Source organism: Equus asinus, chromosome 15 (assembly GCF_041296235.1).
Source record: "Equus asinus isolate D_3611 breed Donkey chromosome 15, EquAss-T2T_v2, whole genome shotgun sequence".
Taxonomy (NCBI): domain Eukaryota; kingdom Metazoa; phylum Chordata; class Mammalia; order Perissodactyla; family Equidae; genus Equus; species Equus asinus.
This window is the reverse complement of record NC_091804.1, coordinates 40,600,011-40,615,393: the sequence shown is the minus strand read 5'-3', so window position 1 is coordinate 40,615,393 and position 15,383 is coordinate 40,600,011. Positions and strand designations below refer to the sequence as shown.

General features: G+C 48.0%; 1 protein-coding gene across 3 annotated transcripts in view; it reads left to right on the top strand.

Moving 5' to 3' along the window:
• The window catches only part of ATP9A (ATPase phospholipid transporting 9A (putative)), a 126,152-nt gene that overhangs the window by 90,566 nt on the left and 20,203 nt on the right, over positions 1–15,383 (top strand). For all 3 annotated transcript variants that reach the window (XM_044748742.2, XM_014832372.3, XM_070486138.1), the window contains exons 15-18: positions 515–676; positions 11,164–11,256; positions 12,292–12,375; positions 13,748–13,918. In XM_044748742.2, the coding sequence (XP_044604677.2) occupies positions 515–676; positions 11,164–11,256; positions 12,292–12,375; positions 13,748–13,918 (510 nt within the window). The remainder of the gene's footprint in view (positions 1–514; positions 677–11,163; positions 11,257–12,291; positions 12,376–13,747; positions 13,919–15,383) is intronic.

Here is a 15,383-nt window from a genome sequence, read left to right as displayed (position 1 = left end):
TGTGATAACCAAAAATGTCCCCAGACATTGCCAGATGCCCCTTGAGAGGCAGAATTGCCTGATTGAAAACCGCTGTAGATCCCACCCGGTTAAGTATTCGTGAGGCTTAAAGGAGAGCCTGGCGGTGGACCACTGCCCCAGCGTCCTGCTCCTTCCTCCCCATGTCTGTTTCTCCTCTTGGTGCGAATTCTTCTGGAAGTGGTCTCTGGTTGTGCTGATCACTCTCGATCCTCTGCAGTTCTCTCTGCCTCGGCTCTGACGCACACCCTGCCTTTGGGCCTGGAAGAGAAGGTGCGTTGCAGCTTATGGGGGCAGCTGTGAGTGCAGGCGCCCCGCAGCCCAGGGGGAGCAGATGCTGTCACTGGTCCATCACTGGACCAGCACAGCCTTCCTCAGGGACACAGTGACTGCTTGCGCTCTGCCTGTCACTGTGCCCCCTTCCACCTTTGTGTTCATTTGCTTGACCTGGGAGCCTTGACTGAATGTCTGACCTTTGACCCTGTGTTACATTTAGGTGGCCCTGGTACAGTGGACCGAAAGTGTGGGCCTAACCCTGGTGGGCCGAGACCAGTCTTCCATGCAGCTGAGGACCCCTGGCGACCAGATCCTGAACTTCACCATCTTGCAGCTTTTCCCTTTCACCTACGAAAGCAAGCGCATGGGCATCATCGTGAGGGTGAGTTGTCTTATTTTTTACTTCAAATGGTACCCACCCCCCCCCCCCCCCGTGTACTGTGTGTGTCCCTGTGGCTCGACATTCTTTCTCACCCCTTTCTGACCCTCTGTTGTGATGTGTGTCATCCAAACTAACAAGGGAAGATAATTCCCGAAGCAGAAAGAAAGAGACTTCATCCATTGGACAGACGTCGGATAGCTGATCAGCTTCCGGTTAATCCAGACCTAGAGTGAAAGATCTAATGCATGTAGATTGGACATTTCTTGGTAATAATACGTTTCTCATTGTATACTCTTTTGGTTATATATATATTTTTTATTGAGGTGAAATCACTTAGCGTAAATTAAACATTTCAAATGTATGAAATCCAGTGGCATTTAGTACATTCACAGTGCGGTGTGATCACATCACTACTGTCAAGTTTCAAAAAATTTTCATCATCCTGAAAGGAAACCTCCTACCCGTTAAGCGGTCACTCCCGGTACCTCCTTCCCCCTAGGCCCTGGCAGCCGCCAGTCTGCTTTCTGTCTCCGTGGATTTACCCGTTCTGGATATTTCATAGAAATGGAATCACACAACATGTAACCTTTTGTGTCAGGCTTTTTCCACTTAGCGTAAGGTTTTCAGTGTTCATCTACACTGTAGCACCTATCAGTCCTGCACCTCCTCTTATGGCTGAATGGATTTCCACGTTGCTTATCTGTCCATCCATCAATGCACACTTTGGTTGTTTCTGCCTTTTGGCTATTGTGAATAATGCTGCTATGACATTCGTGTAGAAGGATTTGAATACCTGTTTTCAATTCTTTTGGGCATTTACCTAGGAGTGGAATTGCTGGGTCAATTACTCAACTGCTGGGTAATTCTTTTGATTTTATGAAGAACCTCCAAATTGTTTTCTACAATTATGCACCATTTTACATTCCCACCAGCAATGTGTGAAGAATTTAGTTTCTCCATATCCTCACCAATACTTGTTATTTTCAGTTTTTTTTTTTTTTTTACCTTTTTGTCAATTATATTTTTATTTAAGAAACATATTTTAATAAGAAAGTGACAAAATTAACTTTCAGAATTTGACCTAGTGTTTGGACAGGGAGTGCCAACTTTGAAATAACCAAATTAGTGCATAATGAACTGGAAGTAGAATATATACTTCAAACTGTTTTTAGGGTACTTTTCTTTAAAAAAACAACAGCAAAACAGCCGTTGCCTCCTTAAAGTATTGCAAGGCAGTTGGAATATTGACTCCATCCTCCAAAAGCATTCTGGGACACCCAGTGCGGAACCAGAGTATATTACCACAAACCACTGCAGTGTGTTGTGAATACTATTATCATCTCCCAATTCTTTTTTTTTTTTTTTTTATTAATGTTATGATGGATTACAAGCTTGTGAGATTTCAGTTGTACATTTTTGTTAGTCATGTTGTGGGTACACCACTTCCCCCTCCGTACCCTCCCCCCACCCCCCCTTTTCCCTGGTAACCACCGATCAGATCTCCTTCTCAATATACTAATTGTGTTTTTTTTTGAGGAAGATTAGCCCTGAGCTAACATCTGCTGCCAATCCTCCTCTTTTTGCTGAGGAAGACTGGCCCTAAGCTAATATCCATGCCCATCTTCCTCTACTTTATATGTGGGATGCCTGCCACAGCACGGCTTGCCAAGCGGCGCCATGTCTGCACCTGGGATCTGAATCGGTGAACCCTAGGCCGCCAAAGCAGAACGTCCGAACTTAACTGCTGTGTCACTGGGCCGGCCCCTCCGTTTTTTTGATTATAGCTATTCTAGTGGTTGTGAAGTGGTATTTCGTTGTGGTTTTGATTTGCATTTCCCTAATGACTAATGATGTTGAGCATCTTTTCATATGCTTATTGGCCACTTGTATATATTCCGTGGAGAAATGTCTCTTCGAGTCCTTTGCCCACTTTTCAGTTGAGTTGTCTTTTTGTTGTTGAGTTGTAAGTCCTTTGGCCACTTTTTAATTGAGTTGTTCGTCTTTTATGTAGGCCCTTATCAGAGATATGATATGCAAATATTTTCTCATTCTATAGGTTGTCTTTTCACTTTCTTGATAAAATTCCTTTGATGCACGGAAGTTACTAATTTTGATGAAGTCCAATTTATCTATTTTTTCTTTTGTTGCTCTGGACTTTGACGTCATATCTAAGAGTCTATTGCTAAATCTAAAGCCATGAAAATTTACCCCTGTATTTTTTTTTCAAGAGTTTCGTAGTTTAGGTCACTGATGCATTTTGAGTTAATTTTTGTGTATGGTGTGAGATGGGGGTTCAGCTTCATTCTTTTGCGTGTCGATATACAGTTGTCCCAGCTCCATTTGTTGAACAGACTATTATTTCCCCCATTGAATGGTCTTGGCACGTTTGTTGTAATTAAATATTTTTAATGGTTTTTCCTTTGTACAATCACAGAAGTTACTGAAAGAAAATATAGTGGCCACTCAGCAGCATCATTTTACCATATATATTTCAGATTTTCTCTTTATATTTTTGAAACTTTTATTGAAATACAACATACACCGAGAAAAATGCAAACATCCTAAGTTCACAGCTCAAGTGTTTACAAAGTTAACACACTCATGTGACCAGCATCCAGAGCAGGAACAGAATCCCGCCCACCATCACATTAGTAGCTCCCTCGAGCGCTTTTCTGGTCATTTACTGCCTCCCCCACCCCCCCAACCAAGGGTGTAACTAACCTCTGTCCTGCTTTCTGCTATTGACTAGTTTTGTCTCTCTTTGAACTTTGTAAAAAGGAAATTGTACAGTAGATAACCGTTTTGTATCTGGGTTCATTTGCTCAAATTTGTGTTTGTGAGGTTCAGCCATATTTTTTGCATGTATTGTAGTTCAAAAGATTTTTTTAAAGAAATAAAACATTGTAGATTCAATCTAAGCCCCATGTACCTTTCCTAGATTCTCCACTCTTACTCCAAATTCATCGTCCTTAAGAGTTTTAAAATAGTCTTGTCAGACATGTTTGGGTACAAATAATATGTATGGTGGTTTTCATGTTTCTATTCTCTGTATAAATGGCATTGTTGTGTATGTATCATTATTCCACTTCCTGTTTTTTCTTCAAAATTAAAAAAACTTTACTTCCGTTTATAGACTTAATCCTACGTCATTAATCTTAGCTGATTCATAGTGCAGTCACGTGCCGCATAATGACGTTTGAGTCAGCGATGGACCATGTACGCGATGGTGGTCCCATAAGATTAGTGCCATAGAGCCTAGGTGTCTAGAGGCTGTACCATCTACGTTGGTGTAAGTGCCCTCTGTGACGTTCACACAATGACAAAATTGCCTAACGACACATTCCTCGAAACCTATCCCTGTCGTTAAGCGGGGCATGACTGTATCTCCTTGTGCGGATACACTTCCCTTCCTTTGGCTTAGTGCACTTCCCTGTTGAGAGACATTTAGATAGTTGCCACGTTTTTCCCATTAGAAACAGCACTGCTGTGCGTAGCCTCGTCTGCTCCAGCCTCCATCGCGCATCTGTCAGTCTTTCTCCATGGCGTGAACCGAGAGGGAGAGCCGTGGGGTTGGAGGATATATACCTCTTTAAGCCTCCCAGATACCGTCAACTCGTTCTCCCAAGTGCTGTGCTAATCTTGGTCCCCCTGTTCTTCCGTGTCCTCACCATTGATAGCATCAGACTTTTTACATTTTGCCAATCTGAAGAGTCTGAATTAACATCTTTGTCTGTTTGCTCTTTTCCTCAGAGATCCCCCTTTCCATTCTGGGAAGTCGGGAGACCCTGGTGTTCACACCCCACTTTGTTCGGTAGTTCTCAGAGCTAGCTGATGGTCAGCATTACCGAGGGAGCTTTACAAATGCAGATTCCTTGGTTCCATCCCAGACCTAGTTTGGTGTTGGGATGGTTCCCTGGTATTTTTACATTTTATTTTATCTTATTGAGGTCATAATAGTTTATAACATTATGAATTTCAGTTGTACATTATTATTTGTCAGTCACCATATAAATGTGCCCTTTACCCCTTATCCCCACCCCCTGACCCCCTTCCCTTCTGGTAACTGCTAATCTGTTCTCTTTGTCCATGTGTTAGTTTATCTCCCACATGTGAGTGAAATCATATGGTGTTTGTCTTTCTCTGCCTTATCTCGTTTAACAAAATACCCTCAAGGTCCATCCATGTTGTTGCAAAGGGGACAATTTTGTCTTTTTTATGGCTGAGTAGTAGTCCATTGTGTATATATACCATATCTTCTTTATCCAATCATCAGTTGATGGGCACTTGGGTTGCTTCCATGTCTTGGCTGTTGTGAATAATGCTGCAGTGAACATAGGGGTGCATGGGTCTCTTTGAATTGTTGATTTCAAGTTGTTTGGATAAATACACAGTAGTGGGATAACTGGGTCATATATTTCTATTTTTAATTTTTTGAGAAATCTCCATACTGTCTTCCATAGTGGCTGCACCAGTTTGCATTCCCGCCAGCAGTGTATGAGGGTCCCTTTTCTCCGTATCCTCTCCAACATTTGTTATTTTTTGTCTTGGTGATTATAGCCATTCTAATAGGTGTAAGGTGATATCTTAGTGTAGTTTTGATTTGCATTTCCCTGATGATTAGTGATGTGGAACATCTTTTCATGTGCCTGTCGGCCATCTGTATATCTTCTTTGGAAAAATGTCTGTTCAGATCCTCTGCCCATTTTTTTTTTTTTAAAGATTGCCACCTGAGCTAACAACTGTTGCCAGTTGCCTTTTTCTTCTTTTTTTTCTCCTTCTTCTCCCCAAAGCCCCCCAGTACATAGTTGTATATTCTAGTTGTGAGTGCCTCTGGTTGTGGCATGTGGGACACCACCTCAGCATGGCTGGATGAGCGGTACCATGTCTGTGCCCAGGATCCAAACCGGTGAAACCCTGGGCCGCCTAAGCAGAGTGCGTGAACTTAACCACTCAGCCACGGGGCTGGTCCCCCCTGCCTATTTTTTTGATGGGGTTGTTTGGTTTTTTTGTTTTGAGTTGTATGAGTTCTTTATATATTTTGGAGATTAACAACCCTTGTCAGATATATAATTTGCAAATATTTTCTCCCAGTTGGTGAGTTGTCTTTTCATTTTGTTCCTGGTTTCCTTTGCCTTACAGAAGCTCTTTAGTCTGATGAAGTCCAATTTGTTTATTTTTTCTTATGTTTCCCTTGTCCCAGTAGACATGGTATTCGAAAAGGTCCTTCTAAGACTGATGTCAAAGGTTGTACTGCCTATATTTTCTTGTAGCAGTTTTATGGTTTCACGTCTTACCTTCAAGTCTTTGATCCATTTTGAGTTAATTTTTGTGCATGAAGAAAGAGAATGGTCTTCCTTCATTCTTTTGCATGTGGCTGTCCAGTTTTCCCAACACCGTTTACTGAAGAGATTTTCCTTTCTCCATTGTATTCTCTCAGCTCCTTTGTTGAAGATTAGCTGTCCGTAGATGTGTGGTTTTATTTCTTGGCCTTTAATTTTGTTCCATGGCTCTGTGTGTTTGTTTTTGTGGTTCCCTGGTATTTTTAAAGGTTCTTCACACTATTTGAGTTGATGGAGAGAACTGACTCAGATCATGAGAATCTTTGGAATAACTTTCATCTTTTCTGAATTTTTTTTTTAAACAAGTAAGAATCCCCTTCACCCTCAAGTGTTTCATGCCTTAGAGATCAAAGTTGTAGACTCTATTATAGTACATTAGTAAGAGCGGCGTTAGTAATTGTTAACAGTATTAATCAGCGGCAGTAGGAACAATGTAATGATAATGAGTAGGTAACATTTAAATGGTGCTTATTATGTACCAGTCTCTGTTCTAAATGATTTGTGTAAACTAACTTGTTTAATTCCCACCATAACCCGATGAGGTAGGTACTATTATGATTGGCATTTGACAGAGGAGATAACTGAGGTGTGGAGAGGCTAAGAAACTTGCCCAAGTTCACAGAGCTGGAAAGTAGTGGAGCTGTGAGGTCCCCAGGTCCATGCTCTGTACCACTAGGACCTGGCAGTCTGGGTGTGATGAGGCGGTGTCAGAAAGCTCATAGAGCACCCGTAGTGGCGTTGACGTAGGGTGTGATTTCTGTGTTGCTGCGTAATAGATTATCCCGCACTTAGTGGCTTCAGACAACAGTAGGTATCATCTCTCGGTTTCTGTGGGCCAGGAGTCTGGGTGCAGCTTAGCTGGGTCCTTTGGCTCAGGGTCTCTCGCAGGCTGCGCGGTCCAGGGCTTAGCTGGGGCGCTGCTATCAGCCAGGGTGCCACTCGGGCAGGATCCACTTCCAGATAAAATCAGTGTTGTTGGCAGGATTCAGTTCCTTGCGGGTTGTTGGACTGGGAGCCTTAGTTCTTTACTCGCTGTTGGCCAGAGGCCACCCTCACTCATTGCCGCAGGGGCCTCTCCATGGGACAGCGCCCGTGTCAGCTGGCTTCATCAAAGTGAGCAAGCGAGAGTGTGAGCGAGGTGGAAGGCACAGTCCTCTGTCCCCTGATCTCAGAACTGACCCTTATCAATCTGCCTTACTCTGTTATTAGAAGCCAGTCACTGGATGGCAGCCCCAACTCACTGGGAGTGGCCCACGGAAGGGTGTGAGTACCAGGAGGTGGGATGGCTGGGAGGCATTGTAGAGGCTGCCTCCCCGGGGGGAGGTAGAAACAGCTCTGTGAGCTGCTGTTCTGATGATCCAGTTCCACGCAGCATGAACATGCTTTGAAATCAACACATTTTAAGAGATTTTTATGTCCCTGATGCCAGTAGGTAATTTCAGGCTCTAAGGACTTTCGAGCAGGAGGGGAACTTTTTCTGCCATGCAGCTGCTGCTTTTCCCACGGGTCCACACCTGGCCCGACCTGTGGCTTCTAAACCGTATCTGATGGCAAGAGCATCCGTGGCCTGGAAGTAGCAGCGTGAATCCTGTAAGTGGGTGTTTCCCGGGGAACGAGAGTCATTATCTCCTGTGGAATTACTTGCATTTTGTTCCAGTGATTATTTTTTCAAGTTCCAGGGCTGTGGCCTCTGCTGAAGTCATTTGAGGGCTGAATCATCATCAGATAGCCAGCCCAATATCAGCCGTCCTAAAGTAAGTGGGCACAAGGCCCCACCCTTGCTTTAGTTGTAAAGGATTCTCACCCCCAGACACACGCGTGTCATCATTTTATGAGATGGGGCCCCTCTGTCTCCCACAGGAAGAGGAGGACTCTGTGCCTGGAAGCATGGGATACTGTCGCATGGGCCAATCTGTCATTCTTTAAAAATAGTGCTGCTTGCTTCCCAGGTTATTAAAAAAAAAAAAAAACAGCATTCGGTTAAGGCATTTAGAACAAATAAATATGTAAAGAAGGGGATCAGAACTATTCATCTTTATTTTCACCACCCGAAGACAACCACTCTTACCCTTTCAGAGAATTTCCCTTCAGTTTTTTCCTAAGTGTGGACGAGTGTAACTACCCACACACATTTCTGTAAAATTGGCATTGAGCTCCACATCAGGGTTTCTGAACTCTCCCCCCAACCACTGAGCTACACATACGGTGAAAATTTTCTCATATCATTTAAAACATGATTTTTATGATTTTAATATGTGCGTAGTGTTTCATTGGGAAAAGTACCATTATTTAATAAAATATTCTCTTTTTGGATGCTTAGCTTGCTTTTCTTTTCTCACTACTAAAAATCTGTGAGCATCCATCTTTGCTGGGCTGTCTTTAATGAAGTGCATATTATTTTGCGAATTTTTCTTGTTTTCCACCTGTGTCATCAGCCCTTTCAAACACATGTGAGCTCGTGGACACTACTCGTCAGCATCTTCTTGCGAAGGTCTGTGGGTGAATCTCCGTTTTTGGAGAAGGTCGGCAAGGTTGGAGAAGCCAGGTTCTCTGGGCTTGTGTGCCTGTCTTTCTGAGGAAAGGTGTGTCGCCTGTTTGGTTTTGGTTGTGTATGAGCTGTTCCACTGCCCTCCCCCTGCCCCCCGATGTGGAATGATGGGGTCGAATTGTTGGTGTAGACCATACCCTTGTGACTGTTTGACTACAAGAAGCCTTTGTACAGGTGCCAGAATCAAACCACAGTGGAAAAAGATGAGGTTCCCAAACAATGCAACACAACCAGCAGATCTTTGTGAATTTACAGCGTAATCTTGCCATAATATGGGAACGGAGTAACCTTGTGATGAACTGGGAGAGAGGAAATGACTCATGGGAGGAGACGGTGGGTCCAGTATTTATATTGGACGAGACGGCTAAGCTCTCTTGAGCCCCTCTGGAGTGGAGGAAGCTGGGGAGGGCCACTACTTCCTACAGCTATGTTGTTAAGCACCATTTGGTTGAAGCGGAAAGGGAAAAAACTCGGGTGCTTTCATGTTCAGACCCCACGGCTCTTTGGCCTGAGTCATGAGCCAGCATAGGCACGATCTGTCCAAGATGAAGCGTGTGGTCCTAATGCTTTTAAAATGCAGGTGCCTCTTCGTGGCGGGGGATGCTTTTATGAGTAAGCATGTCATTCCGAAAGATCGTCAGTGACTGGAGGGCATTCGAGAGTTATTTGAAGTGGGCAAGTTATATCACTAATTTGGCTTTGGGTATTTATTTCGTATTCAATGAGGAGTTCACAGGCACGCACTCCAGGCTTCTCGGGGTCGCAAAATTTAGGCGTGAGCTAGTGATGGCCGTGCTTGGTTCCCTCGCTTGTCTCTACTGCCTCCAGGCTCACCATGATGGGATCCATTGAGGAAAGAGTCATGGGAGAGCCAGCCCTGATGGCCTAGTGGTTAAGGTTTGGCGTTGTCACTGCTTTTTTTTTTTTTTTTTAAGATTTTATTTTTCCTTTTTCTCCCCAAAGCCCCCCGGTACATAGTTGTATATTCTTCGTTGTGGGTCCTTCTAGTTGTGGCATGTGGGACGCTGCCTCAGCGTGGTCTGATGAGCAGTGCCATGTCCGCGCCCAGGATTCGAACCAACGAAACACTGGGCCGCCTGCAGCGGAGCGTGCGAACTTAACCACTCGGCCACGGGGCCAGCCCTGGCGTTGTCACTGCTTTGGTGGCCCGGGTGCATTGTCTGGTCGCAGAACCACTCCACCCATCTGTCAGTAGCCGTGCTGTGGTGGCGGCTCACATGGAAGAACCGGAAGGACTTACGACTAGGATGTACGACCATGCACTGGGGGGCTTTGGGGAGGAAAACAAAAGAGGAAGATTGGCAACACATGTAGCTCAGGGTGAATCAGATGAATCTTTCCCTGCCAAAAAAAAAAAAAAGAGTCATAGGCTGGGAAGGAGCAATTTCACCATCATTCCTCAAAGTCAGGATTTCTCAGCCTCAGTGCTGACATTTGGGGCTGCATGATTCTTGGTTTGGGGCCATCCTGTGCACTGTAGGATGTTTAGCAGCATCTCTGGCCTCCACCCACTAGATGGCAATAATTCCACCCCTTAGAGTTGTGGCAACTGAATATGTCTCCAGACGTTGCCAAATGCGAAATCGCCCCCAGTGAGAACCTCTGGGCTAAGCCTTGTCCCCCACACACAGGGCGGCTGAGGGCCTTGAGGAGCTGCGGTGACCCGAGCGGGAGAGGTGACCTGGGTGGGCATTTTCTGAGTATCTGGCCCTGTGCTCCGTGTGGATGATTTCGTTAAAGCCACAGCAGTCTGTGCTGTCAGAGTTGTCAGCACCCCTGTTTCACAGGTGAGGAAACTGAGGTTTGGAGAAGAGACGGAGCTTGTCCAAGTGCACACAGTGGGAGCTGGTGCCGGGTCCAAGCAGTTGGTGCCTGTTCCTGGGCATTAGCACCCCCCAGAACATCTGGTCCGTGTGAACTGAAAATCTGGCTAATTTGATCTCTGGCTAAGTCCTCAGGGGGTCATTGGGGTCTGGAATTATCTAGCTCAGCGGTTCTCAATTGAGGCATTGTGCCTCCCAGGGGACATTTGTTTATGTCTGGGGACATTTTGGTTGTCACCATGGCAGGTGCTGCTGGCTTCTAGTGGGAGAGGCCAGGGATGCTGCAGAAGATCCTGCCACACACAGGCCGGCCCCCCACAGCAAAGCACTCTCGAGCCCCTAACGTTAAGAACGCCAAGGCTGAGAAACCCTGATGTAGGTAATTATTTTCCTTCCCAGTTCTTTCAGGTGGACCACGATTTGGTGATGCTGGCAGTCCTACATAAAAATTTAGAATTATCTTATAGCGTGGCAGTCCGTTCCTGTTGGAATAGTAGTAACTTTAAAAACAAAGTTCTTGAATCCTTTTGATCTTGCTTTCATCATTTGATAATTTTCTGAATGCTTTGAGTTTTCTTCTGTTTTCTGTGGCCTTTGCCCTGAAGTGAAGCCCCCTCTTGCTTTTTATCTGTGGCCAAATGAAAAAACCTCGGTGTCTGCTAAGTCGGCTTCGTGCACCATCTGTCGTGGGAAGTGGGCACTGGAGCAGAAAGCAGCGTTGCCCGCGGTTACTCATGGCTTCCGGCCCCTCTCTAGGATGAATCAACTGGAGAAATTACGTTCTACATGAAGGGGGCAGACGTCGTCATGGCTGGCATCGTGCAGTACAACGACTGGCTGGAGGAAGAGGTAGGTGTGACGCAGGGAGGGAAAACTGGGCCCCAGAAACGTGATCTGGAGGCCATCTCTGGGGTGCTGAGGTGGGTCTCTGTATTCGTTACCTGTGGCTGCATAACAAATCACCCCAAAATGCAGCGGCTCACAACAGCACACGTTTATCTCTCACGGTTTCTGTGGGCCAGGAATCGGGGCGCAGCTTAGCTGGTCCTCCGCTCAGGGTCCCTCATAGGCCGTGGTTTGATCTGAGGGCTCAGCTGGGGCAGGACGGCTTACACGCTCTCCCAGTGGCCCTGGGCGGGATTCAGCTCCTCACCGGCTTTTGCCTGGAGGCCGGGACCAGGAGTGGGGACCTCCGGGGGCCCCGTCACAGGCTGCTTTGTGACGTGGGGGGTTGGCTGCTGCAGGGAGAGAAGGAACTATCCGGTTGTCAGGCCACTTTTCTTTCTTCTCTCGGCTCCAGGAGGGGAATCCAAATTTTACTTTCAGTAATAGTGTATTTTCATCTAGGGAGTTGCAAATCCAAACGCCCACAGGGGCCAGGCGGGGAACTCGAATGAATGGAACAGGCTGGGATGTGTTTTATGACAGGGCCACACTTTGTGTGTTCAGCATATCGGAATATTCTTCATGTGACAGTTACATTTTCTGGGAGCACATGGAAGCAGCCAGTTTTCAGCCATCATTGACTGTGGTCATTTGCAAAAGTGCACCCAGTTTTGTCAGAGGTTTGGTTTTCCCAACAAGCTGGAAATCCAGGTTTGTCTGGAACCTCACAGTGTTGACTTAATTGCAGAGCACACTGGGCGGGTCAGGGACAGCCTGGCGGAGGCCGTGCTCGGCTGGCCGGCCGCTGGGACACAGCTTCCCCTTACGAGGTCTTCTCACGGGAGATTGCTCTAGGGGAAAGCAGGGCTCTGATTTGCCGTTTCGCTGTCCCCTTGGGAGGGCCTGTCCCCTCAGCATCCAGCTGTCCTCAGTGAGGGTCAGGGACCCGGGGACAGAGCCCTCAGGGCGGCTCTCAGCTGACTGACGTCTGCTTTCCAGTGTGGAAACATGGCCCGCGAAGGGCTGCGGGTGCTCGTGGTGGCGAAGAAGTCTCTCGCCGAGGAGCAGTATCAAGACTTTGAAGTAAGCGGCTCGCGACCTCCCCGTTGTTTCTTCAGCCCTGCCTGTCTCCCCAGCTCCTCCTCACTCACTCTGCTCTGGCCATCCTGACGTCATTTCTGAGCACACCAGTTTCCCTCTTATCACGGGGCCTTCGTACTTGCTTTCTCTCTGCCTGGAACTCTCCTCCCTCCCAGAGTGCCACGGCCCACTCCTCTCTTCCTTTGGGTCTCAGCTCAAATGCCGCCTCCTCTGAGAAGTCCTCCTGGACTCCCCCCCTAAGGCAGCCCCACCTCATGACTCTCCATCCGTCACCCCGTCTAACTTCGTTCATTGCACTTGTCACCATCTTTAATGACCTTGTTTACATATATATTTTAACATTCTTCTTAGTTTCTCCTTTCTAGAATAAAATCTTTTTGAGAGCAGAGACATTATCAGTCTGGTTTGCTCTTATGTCCCCAAAACTTAGGCTCGTCCTTGGCACGTAGTATTCATTCTAGAAAACTTGAAATGAATCACATCTTAGAGCTCTAGTTTTTTTAAGCTGCAAAGAATGTTGGAGTTGAAGCAGATCCCTGACTTTCATGGCTAAGGGTCCAGCATAAATATGTCGTGTTTATTGTCATCTTGTCCCACGGTGTGTCCTTTGAGGGAAGGGGCCTTCTTGTATCCCCTGACCAGGCATAAAGCCGGATGCACACACGCACGGCTGAAAGGGGGTGACTGAGGTTGGGGGGGCAGGCTTTTGGGGCCCTTGTCTTGCTTCACCCAGAGAACCTGTGCTCAGGTCTGTCTCTTTTCTGGGTTTGAGTTCTTCACGAAGTTGGGGTTAATAAGAATTCCAGCCCTGATGCATTCTGCCTGCCTTTTGGTTCTAAAGGCGTGTGCGTTGTCGGCCCATCAGGGGATGTCACTGTTTGTCCGTATCTTTGTTAACACTGTGGAGTCTGGCTTGACAGAAGGGTTGGGTCGATGGTCTCTGGAAGTGGGACTTCATCTTTAGAAAGCCTGGTGGTTGAGTTCTTGGTTACAAAGTGTATGTTGTGAGGTGGGGGAACCTACTGTTTTTTGAGACCTTGAGTTGTGCCAATCCTTGCAACAACCCAATGAGATTGGAACTGTCACTGCTGCTTCACGATGAGAACAGCTGAGACTCAGAGAAGTTAAGCGACTTGCTGGAGGTTGCACAGCAGGTGAGTGTAGAGCAAAGGGTGGCACTCAGGTCTCTCCAACCCCAGTGTCTGGGCTGGTGACCTTGGAAGGAGGCTGGAAACCTCCATCTCATCCCTTTGAGGTCCAGCCCACGTGCTGGGGTCCCCTACCCTGCATGGTTGGATCAGTCAGCCTTGCAGCTCCCCACCCTGAGCGGTGACTGTGCCCCCTGGTGTCCCAGGCCCGCTATGTCCAGGCCAAGCTGAGTGTGCACGACCGCTCCCTCAAAGTGGCCACTGTGATTGAGAGCCTGGAGATGGAGATGGAGCTGCTGTGCCTGACGGGGGTGGAAGACCAGCTGCAGGCGGACGTGAGGCCCACCCTGGAGACCCTGAGGAACGCGGGCATCAAGGTAGGGCGAGCCCGCCTGGGCCCCGCTGTGGGATGACCTGCCGTGTGGAGCTGACTTCCAGAGTCAGCCACTTCCCCCTGCAGCAGCGTGTAACACGAGGAGGGGAGAGGGCGGAGGTGGCAGTGGAGGGAGCCAGGGTGCCTGGGCAGTGGCCTGCAGCCCCGTCCGCCATGGGCCGCCCCCTTCCCGCCCTTGTGGCCCTGGTTCTGAAGGATGTCTGTGTGCTGTTCCTAGCTGTCCCCTCACCACCGGGCCCCGTGAAGGCGGGAGCACGTGCATGTGCTCATCCTTCAGTGCCGAGCTGTGCCCGGCATGTTTGGGGTGTTCCTTATAGTCTTGTTGAGCGACCGGCCACCAGCCATCCATCTCTTGATCTGGGTGTGTGAGCGACCACCCAACGGAGTGACCGCCTCCACCAACAAAGTGCCATATTTACATTTTGTACTCTGCTGTTTGGGACTAAAAAATATATATCTGGGAGTTTAATCCGGGGAGGCCAGTAGAGGGCATCTGAGGAGCTGGCTGCATCCTAATGGACCCAAGCAAAGCCCGGGGACCCAAGCAAAGAAAAGCAAGATGGATGCTGGATCTGCGCCGGCCCTCGCACCCGGTTGGGAGGGCTGCCTGTGAGCGGCCGTGTGGACGGTGCGGCGGGACGCCCAGCACAGGAGCTCCAGCCAGTCAGTCCCATGGGGGGACACATATGTGCACCTGGTTGGTTGTCAAGTAAATTCTGTCGCGGATCTTTGGCTCGCAGGCCTGGTTCATGGCAAGGCAATTGCCAGCGAGATCCCATTGTTGGGAAGGCAGTCCGATGTGGGAAGGGCCTGCTTCTGCTGCCCTGTGGTGTTGAAAATTTGTCGCTGGCAGTTTCTGAGACCTCTGCTCTTGGAGTTTTGGAGATTCCAGCTTCTGCTCTGGCTTCGTCCTGAGGTTTTCTCCTTCCTAAAACCTTTCGCTCCCGAAGACAGACGTTCCATCCGCAGGCTGTGGGCTCCTCTGTCTGGTTTCCCTTGTTAGGTGGGAGGAGAGCGGGGAGGCGGGAGGGTCCGGGCAGTTTGTAAGTAGGGTCCCGGCTAACATCTTTCTCGGGCAGAAGATGCTAGAGCTTGGACGCTTCCTACTTCAGCCCCTGTCCCAGAGGCAGCCCCTGAGGCCGAGCAAGGTGGCCTCACTGCCCAGGTTCTCACCTGGGGCTGGGCCTGGAGCTCAGGTCTGGGCCCTTCCTGCCGCACCCTCCCTATCGTCCCCATTGGGGCTTCAGCCGCGTGGGGCACTGAGGACCTTCCATGGTGTTCTAGAACCTGAGCCTCTTAGCTCCTTCCCCGATGTCTGCTCTTACAGCAAACCCTGAAAACCGGCAGCAAACGGGGATCCCTTAAAAGAATATTGTTTTTAAGGCCAGATGGGACATTGAGGGGAAACGCTGACGCATGAGGGTCAAACCCAGAAGCCAGGGCCTCCC